The sequence below is a fragment of the Danio rerio genome, chromosome 3, assembly GCF_052040795.2.
Source record: "Danio rerio strain M-AB ecotype USA chromosome 3, GRCz13ab, whole genome shotgun sequence".
Taxonomy (NCBI): domain Eukaryota; kingdom Metazoa; phylum Chordata; class Actinopteri; order Cypriniformes; family Danionidae; genus Danio; species Danio rerio.
Genome location: NC_141023.1, coordinates 6,937,648 through 6,948,629, shown reverse-complemented (window position 1 = coordinate 6,948,629; position 10,982 = coordinate 6,937,648). Strand labels below are relative to the sequence as shown.

The window sequence follows — 10,982 nt, the reverse complement described above, 5'->3', positions numbered from 1 at the left end:
TAACTGATGAAACCGCGATTTCTCTATTTTTAGCCAAAAACCCTGATAGATTAATTGTTGTGCAATGAAATATAGCGTTACTAACGGACGAGCATGGACAGTGCTTTTACATAGTTCATTCATAGAAAGAGCAGACATAAAGAGGAAACTGATGGATTTGTGCCGAATATTAGCATCATTAGCCCCTTTCACACAGTGATACCGGTAAATATCCGGAAAATTTCAAGGAACTACTTTACCGGTATATTCAAAAAAACGCTGTTCACACAGGCGAGGACGTTACGGAATTTTTCCGGAAAAGAGCATTCACACATCCATCGCAAAATGCGGTAAATTCTGACATCATTCACCAGAAATGAGCTCTAAACGGCTGCGCTTGTGTTTGTAAACATTTGACTACATTACAAACTCTTTGGATGGATCAGTATTGAGTACAACTCTAATGAAAACATAGGGAAACACTTTCGCATGTCGAGATGTTCATGATATGTGTGTGTGCTGGCGCTATGGGCGCTCACGGGCACACGCAAAGCTTGAAGGTAAACAAACAACGGATTATCATAAACATTTTATCGATAATTATTTACACAGTTAGCATTAAGAAGGAACATAGAAACATTATCTGACTAACATCTAGCAGCTAAATGTGTCTGGAAAAATATTCAAAGGCTTTTATTTTCATAAACCGCGCGCACGTGAATGCGTCTGACTGTTCTTATTGGCTAAAGCAGGTGTCTCACGTCAGCACGTTCTAGACGTGTACGCGCTCTTTCCGGCAATCTTCCTTCAGCGTTCACACAGCGCAGCATTCCGTCAAATTACCGGTAATGTTACAACTTCTCTTTCCGGAAAATAGCCAGAACGAATTTACCGGTATTTTCAAAAAGGGCCTGTTCACACATACACACCTTTCTGGAAAATTGCCGGTAATTTTCCGGAAAGGTCTGTATGTGTGAAAGGGGCTATTGACTCAGAACAATGTACAGTAAGTTACCCATTACTGTCAGTATGTTTGTGTGCATTTTGTAAATTAATGAACAGCAGCTGCTGGTAAAGTATATTGATCATAAGTGCTCAGTTTGTGATCATATATCGGTTTTGTTCTCTTGATTTGTAATTTCAAATATTCGTTGCGTGAAACAGATGGAAATATGAAGTTCAGTAAAGTTAGCAACAGATTCACAGATTCGTAATTTCCGGATCAATAACTGATGTCAATATGACCCATTCGCTATTAGTATGACTAACGTTACTAACGCTATGGCGAAGGCGTAAATGGAGCATTACTCACAAACATAACCAGCTTTGAAACATAACCAGCTTTGTATTTTTGTAGGAGACACCGTTTAGATCTGTTTAGGGTAAGAGGAGTGCAAGTTATTGCCCTCTATCACTGAATGTGTCAGGATTATCAAAACAAAACCAACTTCTCCGCTCCTTTAGCGCTCCTAACAGAGCTTGATCCACGCTGGCATTTCTCCTCTTGGGTTTTTGGTTTTGAAAAGCGAAAAAATTCCACCATCCCGTCCAAACTTTAAGGATACCGTATGTCAGATTTGCACAATCCATGCACTCGCTCGAAAGCTTCACAGAGTCCCTGCGCGTAGCTACAGTTGCTAAGCCATGATTGGTGGGTGGCGGTTTTTGGGCGTGGCTTAGCGAAGAGTCAATTACACAAATGAAGTCAACTGAACAGCTCCAGATTACAATGGGTTTACTTACATTATCTTTGTGAAGTCAGCTTGTTGTTTTTAAAGGGTCACGAAACACCAAAACACATGTTTTGAGCTGTTGACAGTCGTATATGTGTCCCACACTGCTAAATTTAGTGACCGGAATAACACACGCGGCTTTCTGACGCTACCTGCCGTGTGCATCTAAGTTTCCGGGACATGCAGAGGGTTTTTTTCTCTCATTCGCCGTGCGGTATCAAACATTGCATGAAAAATACACGCTTAGAGCAGTTCCTCGAATCAAATATTTCGTTTGTCGCGAGGGGCATGAATGAATTCCCTGAACGAAAGAGCCAAACTGCAGTTAAAGTCCACCATTTAATAATTTGGCAAATAATTCGACTACAGATGTCCATGTAGGTTAAACACCATCACTTTCTCCTGTGTGTGTGTTTTGACTGAAACTAGCGCGTGCCCAAATAGACACTCCCACACCCTCCCACTTCAGTTCCTCCGAGACTCCCTCCTAAACAGAGCTGGACACGCCCACTTTTCTGACTTTTTCCAAAGTAGAGGTGTGAAAACACCCTGCTGAGACGAGGGGGTTTCATGGCCCTTTAAGGCAATTGATTTACTCGATTTAAGTAATGAATCACTTTTTACAGTGTGATGAATCGTTTAAACAAATTAAAATGTTAAATTTAGAGAACTTAAAAGATAAATTAATAAATTTTTGCTGCCTAATGAGTAAGTTAAACACACCTGTTTCAGTTTTGATGCCAAAACTTGATATTTTAAGTAATGTCAATTATATTAACTGAATTTCTTTAGTAACGACAACAGCGGGGTTTAACCTACAGTGTGGAGTGAGCCAAATACAAAACACATGGAGTGTGGAGCAGTAGAAACTCTTGCTGCTTCACTCAGCTCACTATTTACTATAGTATTAGTTCATGTGTGGTGTCTGCTGTCAATAAACTTTTTTTTTTTTTTGTCCTATGATGAGTTGAACTAAAACAAGAAGTTGTATTAAATGTTTTTTTTTTTGTTGGTGGTTCTTTATTTATTTATTTATTTTCTGCTTAACATTGATTCTGATATGATTAGTTTGACTGAAGCTGATTTCCTCGTGGCGCCCGGTGACCGCTGTAAGTCGCTGTTGCTGTGATTGTCCTCTAGATGGCAGTAGTACACAGCACACTGATAGCGGAGGCGCTGGAGGAAAAGCTCAGAACAAGCAACATTAAACTCGTGTTGAAGATGAGAAGAAACAAAGAGGCTACACTTCAGCTTTTATCAACTCTAGAGAGATTATTTAGCGAACACGACACAACTCCTGCCTTTCTTCATTATATCCTGGCTCTTGACTGTCAATTCCTCTGTGAAAGCGATCAGGAATAGCGGACTTTTACCGTGTTCATATGTAAACAGGTAACGTTGTGTTTCTCTCCTTATTTATTAGTTCAGATTCCTACTTTCTCAATATTCAAGTGTTTTTCTCTCGGCTGTGTTCCTCTTCAGTGTCGGTTTTCAGCTTTGTTTTTGCTTGGTTTTGGCCACTAACCTCTTTATTAAAGCTCTCGATGTAAAAGCTTCTCGCGGTAAAAGCACAGGTTATGATTCCTGTTTACTTTCACACATTCTTATACTTCAGGATTTGTCTGATCTTTATTAGCGGCAAATGAAATGCTGTGTTCACTCATTTCACCCTCATGGACAAATACTGCAGTCATTTATAGGAAATAGTGTAGTAGAAATACAAAACACCAACACTGTACTACATTTACAACAACTATATTACAACACAGCACAGTTTACTGCAGTAAAAACTCATGTTTACTACAGTATGCAGAGCTTTCTCTCATTTCACCACAGTTACTGCTGCAAAATTCAGTAACACAGTTGTACAATACACTTTATTATAGTGTGGTTAAAAACACTTTAGTATTAACTATAAATTACTCTAGTATTTTTCATGTGGGTAACCTTAAAATTGTGGGAAAATGTGTTAAATTATGGGTAACTCTTGAAAGTTGGTATAATTTCAAGACAAAGGTTGGTTAATGCCTTTACGAAAATGAACAATTAGTAATACATTCGTTATGGTATTCATCCATCCTTGTTAACATTATTTAAGTAAAACAACGTTAGTTCATGTTAAATCTCTGCATTAATGTTAACAAACACAATTTTGGATTTTATTAAGCATTAGTAAATGTTGAACTATGATCAATTCACAGAACAATTCATACTTAGTATTAGTAAATGCGTGAACTGATGGACTAAATTTATTGTAAACTATTACTGAACTATGAAAAAAATATTTGGCTGTAAAATTTTGATAAGATAAAAATAACTATTTATTAATGTACTGTAAATTTGTAACTTTATTTGCGTATTAGCAAACCATAATTTTTAAAATATATAGATCGCAGCTCGTTTTTATTTTTGTATCTTTTTGAGAAAGAATTTGATCAGTGTTTTATGCATTTTAAACTCTTAAATTTCATTCCATTGTCCAAAATGATTTAATATTAATATAATTAATTATTAATAGTAATTAATTAATTTTTATGTAATTCATTGTCACTATTATTGTCATTTTCATCGTCATTAATATTCTATTATTATTAGACATTAATTTTGGAATTATTGCACACAAATATCAATGTCATCTCAGCATTAGTTAGTTGTTTCTGGCTTTGTTAGTCCTCATTGATGTTATTTTAAAATACAAGAAATGCCTTAAAATACAATTTGCAATGGTGTTTATACATTTTTGGTGGGTGCTCCTAAATTTTTTCTGGTGCTCCTAAATTCTTTTTGGAGCACTGATGCTACCAAGTAAAAAAAAGTTCATTTCGAGCCCTGTTACTATATATCTTGTTGTAAAGTATAAAAAGTAAAACACATTTGTATCAGCTTTGCCGATGGTAGGTAAAATGGGAGTGGCCATTAAACGACTAGTGAATCATCATGAAGAAATGTCTAGCCTATATATACCATACTATCTGAAAAGAGATGAGTGGAGTGTCAGAACCAGAACCACGTCTAGTTTCATCAGAGTTCAGATGAAGAGGGAGTCAGTTTTTGTGAAAAGTACACATTATTACACTTCTTGTGCTATTACACTGCTAATTTTTGTTTTGTTCTACACTGTTAAGTAAGATTTTCCGCAGATTTCTGCAGATTTTTAGCCCATCATTGATTCTGTTTATTTACTTGAGTAAATGTGTGTGAATCTATATTTATTCAGTTTTTAAATTAATTACAGTAATATTATTGACTAATGTGAAAATGTTCATCTGATTTATGCACAATGCAGTTTGTAAAGTAATATTTTCTGACCTTAAGTTGAGATATTATATGAGACTTGCTTTGTTTACCAAATAAAATAGATTTAATTTGATTTGCAATTTAAACATTAGATAAAATTTAAAGGGTATTATTTTTATTTTTTTTTATTTTTTACATATTAAGGTTTTAGTTATGACACTCCCAAAATAATTCCGCAGATTTTACCAAAATTCTCTGCAGAAATAGCAAAAACTTCAGCAGATTCCGTCTGGCCCTTATTATATTATAAAAATATTAACTTTATTCACATACTAAAGGGACAGGACAGGCTTCTCCTCCCAAAATGTACAAAAAAAAGCTTATTATACCGTGATATTATACCATCACCGTTAAAAAGATGAAAAATACTGTGATATTAATTTTAGGTCATATCGCCCACCCCTACTACCTAGATTATCATTACCTAAAGAGCATGGAAGAGGTGGATCTACGGTAAATCCACATGCTCACGCACTAATACCTTTTACATTTATAACACTGTAAACTTGACTTCACAGGCCGATCATCTTTAAAGTCAAAAGGCATTTTTAAGTGTCCCAACTTGAGACTGCTGCTGTAGAATGGGATGTTTCTTTACACAACTGTAAACCTTTTATCAACGCTTCCATTTTAAACAAGTGGCAAAAGGAATAGGATGCATTTGAAAACAATAAATTACATGAAATCCAACCTGAAATTTCACACAGAATTTTAAGAATCGAATTGATCAAGTCATTTTACCAGATGTCGTATTGGGCATACGAGAATAACACATGGTTTTTTGCTCCAAGGTGAAAACCCTACTCAGTGTTTGTGCTGCAAAACTCCTCTTACTATAAAACACATTTTACTGGACTGTCCTGCTTTTACTGATTCCAGAAGCCTTTTTTTTTATGAAATGAACTCTTTTAAGGACATGTTTGACACAGTGAAACCAGAAAAGATTTAAGAATTTTTATCATGTATTAACACAAAAAAAAAAATCTTATTTAATTTATGTTTTATTTAGTTTGTTGATTTTTAAATTGTATATTTATTGTTGAAAGATTCCTGCCATGAAAATAGCCTTGGTTGCTGACATGGCATTAAATAAAAAATACATTACATTACACAACTGTAAAAGTGAGCTTTAGCGATGTCAAAACGAAAGCAAATATTTTTAAGGGTTCTGCATTCTGTAAATTTTATAGCTTAATTATTATAATAATAATAATAGATATAATGGCAATAATAATAATAAATATAATTAATACATTTTAATATTACTTAGTGTAGACTGTGGGACTGTGCAGTGTCCAACTAAACATTTTATTAAGCTACTCTAATATTAATCCCTAACTGAAAAACTATTGTGAAGCTTAATTCTTCTTTTAAAAAAAACATATCGGGGGAAAAAATTATGCATGTGAGTAAAAAAACTGGAATATAGCATTTAATCCTTTTTGATTAAACTTAACACCTAACATGTCAAAAACTTAAAACGTTAAACATTAACATATGAGTACAATACTATCAGTGCTTCTCACAGGTTGAAATATACTTTCGGTGGTCGCCGGATCGAAACACACCATTTACCCACATCACATTAATAGTTACCTACATGTGACAAACAAAACATATTTAATTTTTACAATAACTTCATTTATTTATGTTATACACTGTTTACTGTCAATGGGTTGAAGTAAAAAAAAAAACTGTTAAAAATCATCCACTTTCTCTTGCCTATTCAGGAGCCATGAGCACCGCTGACAGGTCAAATCTGCTTCTTTCTCTTACAAGTTTAAAGCAAACTTGAATGCAAAAGCATTTTAGATATGTTTATAAAATAGCCTATGATCATCAAATTAATAAAATATACAGCAAATGAGAATTAAATGACAGAAAAAGGAATAAAAACAGACTGTATCTCTAAAAACTATCATATTTACAAGATTTAAATGTGTAGATTATTTAAAGAAGGCAAATGCATTGATTAACTACTGATGGTGTGAGTCTATTTTGCAGCCAGTTTAGATCAGTCGTTTCGTCCTCTACGAAGATATGGAGTAAAGTGTTTCTGAGTCGTTAAGATTCAAGAATGTATTATTGAATGTTTCTCTCGCGACTGTGTGAGCAGTCAGCTGCAAAGCCAAGCGAAAGTAGGCTTAAATAAAAAAATATGCATACAATTAATGAGTGACAGCTTTAGAAAGAAAAAGTCGAATCCTGGACATTTAAGCACAGTTAGAAACCCGGCCAGATGAATTTTTTAAGTGCCAAAAAGGAAGGGAGGAAAGTTTTTGTAAAAGTTTGGAAAAACCTGAGGGATAAGTTTGTTAAAAAAAAAGAGGCTCCAAAAACATCTTCAATGATATTAATGATTCTCTTTTTATTTGTCTTATTTTACTGTCTGTTTATTTTGACCCTGTCATTTAAGAGAATATCTCAATGGCGAACGCATCAAGTATAAAAGCCTCATCGGTTTCGTGAATTGCACAATGAGGCGCCTGGCGAAAGTATAAATCAGCATTAAGATGTTTGTTTGTTTTTTCTGTAGTTCAATGGTGCATCTGATCTGTCTTCAGTGCTGTTTAATTTAAATAACTTTATTTTAACACTAATTTCGTGATTTTACATTTTCTCTCGCGTGTTTTTGATATTGGGATATCGGTCTTAAATTTAATACTTAATGATCCTAAACAGTCTTAAATTTGACATTAGGATATCTGCAGAAACTCTGCTTAATGCCGAGTTCAGACTGCATGATTTTCAAAGTAGTCGTGTCACAGATGTTTTCACACTGCATGACTATCTGGGCTAGCGTTTCGTCGCTGCTTTGTTTACACTGCAAGATGGATCGGTGACAGGGACTTTCACATTGCATGACTTTACTATAAGAAGAATCGCCGACAAGTTTGTCCAAACTACGTCTCACAGCCAAAAACACGTCGTATATCTTTTGTTATTAACTAGTTAATGAGAAAGAAGCCTTTAATGGGGTAGAACATGTACATGTTTGCTCACCTGGGTTTAAAGGGAATTAGTCATTTCTCCTCAACGTTGATAATAAACTAATTTCTTTCTGTATGAAATGTCAAACAGACACGGTTGCTCCTGAGTCCTGTCAAACCTCCACTAGTTTTTCCTCCATTTCGTGGGTCCAATTAAACAGAAAAGATCGCTTTTAACTTCTCCAGCTGGCCTGCAGCAGGTACACACACACGCACACACAAGTGAAAGCTGCTCTCTCATTGGCTGTAGGTGATCGCTGATGTTATTTTCAGTCAAAACTCAATTCACACGGCATGATTTGAATCGCCGACAGCTCCAGATATTTAGCATGCCAAATATCCCGCAGGCATCGGCGACTCATCTGCGATTCTCTCAGATCGCGTCTTTGATAGTTCATACTGTGTGATTGTCACTCACGTGCACGAGCAGCGATTTGCCTGTGATTTCAGGCCTTTGTCTGCAATTTCTCAAAACCTGTCGGCGAGCCAATATCGGGGCTAAAATCATGCAGTCTGAACTAGGCATTAGTTGTGCTTGCTATATTACAATCAGTATTTAGTAAATATACTGTAAGTTCTAATGTCACCAATGTTACTAGTTGAAACCTAAAGTGACGATGAGGTCTTGAAATCTGTGGAAACGGTCTTAAATAAGGTCTTAAAAGGTAATGAATTTCCCTACATGATTGCTGTACTGTATATACCCTGAAAATGGCATTGTCCACTGAAAAAGCTGAACATGAAGTAAACCTTCATCCACCAGTGGACTCCGTCATTGTACCAATTGGATGGATCCTTATAAAATATATTATTATGTCAGCGTGCTGTTATGTCATTTTAAAGGCAGTCTTTTCATTTTTATTTCAGACCTGATGGAGGACACACACCGTCATGAGAAAATGAGTGAAAAAACTGACTCACTGAAGAGAAAAGACAAAGAACGTGTCACCTGCACTCAGTGTGGAAAGAGTCTTGCAAACAAAAGGAGTCTCGGGAAACACATGAGGATCCACACTGGAGAGAAACCATTCACATGCACTCAGTGTGGGAAGAGTCTGGCAAACAAACAGAGTCTCGGGTGTCACATGAGGGTCCACACCAGAGAAAAACCGTTCACTTGTTCTCAGTGTGGGAAGAGTTTCGGACACTTATCAAACCTTATTAGTCACATGCTGATCCACAATGGAGATAAAACACACAAATGTGATCAGTGTGGGAAAACATTTTTGAGGGGTTCAGACTTGAAGAGCCACCTTAGAGTTCACACAAAGGAGAGGCCTTATCCATGCTCTGTGTGTGAAAAGAGTTTCAGACATCAAGTTAGTTTAAGAAATCATCAGAAGACCCACACCGGTGTGGGAGAGTACAGGTGCTTGGAGTGTGAGAAGACCTTCATTACGGCTGAAAATTTGAAAATACATGAGAGAATTCACACTGGAGAGAAACCTTACATTTGTTCACTGTGCAATAAGAGATTCAGTCAGTTTGCACAAATGAAATCACATGAGAGGGTTCACACTGGAGAGAAACCTTACAAGTGTTCACACTGCGACAAGCGAGTCAGTGATTTAGGAAATCTGAGAAAACATGAGAGGATTCACACTGGAGAGAAACCTTACATTTGTTCACACTGCGACACGAGATTCAGTGATTTAGGAACTCTGAAAAGACACAAGAGGATTCACACTGGAGAGAAACCTTACAAGTGTTCACACTGTGACAGGAGATTCAGACAGTTAGGAAACCTGCAAACACATGAGAGGATTCACACCAGAAAGAAACTGTACGTTCACACCGAAAGCAGCGAGAGCATCAAAGTAGGCGGAAGTCAATGAGAGCCGGCGGCGAGAAGCAGCACGGCGCGTCTTGGCTGATGTGGGCGTCGAGGAGATTTGAAATCAAGTCAGCTTTATGGTAATAAGCTATGACTGGGTTCAGCGGCAACCAATCAGAATGTAGAAGTCCACCGCTTGAGAGGAGTCCAGAGAACACAGTCACTGTAAACTTTGGTTCTGACCACAGTTGTTCCCAAGGGTTTGATTATTACGGTCGTCAGATTTCCAATTATTTACAATGTTTTCTTACAGGAACATTTAAAAAGGTACTGGCGAATTACTGATGTACATTAATTGTTTTTTTTTTTTCTTTAAAAAAGTGGGAAACTCGTGCGACAATACAAAACAGTGCTGCTGCTTCAGGATATTACAGACATATGGACACAGTGGATGAGTGGAGCAAAGCCAGACCAAAAGCAACTTGAACTTCCGTAGTTAAATGAGTTTGAGAATAAGAGCTGAAGGCAGACAGCGTTGTCACCAGGGTAGTCCACAGTGTTTTTTAAAGGTTTGATGGTGTTTATGGGGTGCAAAACAATGTGTGTTCATGATTCATCTGTAAAAACTCTCGAGACAACCTGAGCTCAAACTGCCCTCTTGCCCTGCAAAGGGAGGGAGCCCTGTGCTCAAGGATCTTATAAGCTCAGGGCTTTCACCCAGGACAGCATGCCAAACAAGCTTTACAATCAGTCATCAGCTAAATGTGAACTCTTGAATGTGTTGTGATTGGCGGATCGGCTCCACATCACCAGGAAACGTCATGCCTCTCCTGCATGCTGTCTGTTAATAATGTCAGTAAAGCCGTATCAGTCTGAGTCAGACACAGAAATGAAGAGGACACAGCTGAAGCCATGCAAACACGACTCTTGCAAGATGTTTCTGAATGGTGTTTTTGTTTTGTTCATTGGTATGAGGAGGAATGTGGTCAAGCCGTCAGCATTTGATAGAAATAGTTAAAGCAGATCAAACAGACAGAGTAACTCTTTCTAAATTACAGATTTGCTCAGTTATTTGTCCTAGCCCACTCAGTACAGTGTATTTACTATTGCATGCAGTTTTATATAATGTGGTTTAACCTTGTGAGCGACAGTAGTAAACAAATTAAAGAAACATTCAAATACTTTGTGTTACAAATATTCCTTTATTTC

The 10,982-nt window shown here is 36.6% G+C and overlaps 1 protein-coding gene across 6 annotated transcripts in view; it reads left to right on the top strand.

Moving 5' to 3' along the window:
• The window catches only part of zgc:136308, a 97,556-nt gene that overhangs the window by 84,980 nt on the left and 1,594 nt on the right, over positions 1–10,982 (top strand). For 3 of the 6 annotated variants that reach the window (XR_015480038.1, XR_015480037.1, XR_015480036.1), the window contains exons 1-2: positions 2,904–3,104; positions 8,867–9,913. Coding sequence is in view for 2 of the 6 variants with exons in the window: in XM_087243327.1 (XP_087099453.1) it covers positions 8,872–9,834 (963 nt within the window). In the remaining 4 variants the exon portion in view is untranslated. 6 annotated transcript variants of the gene reach the window in all.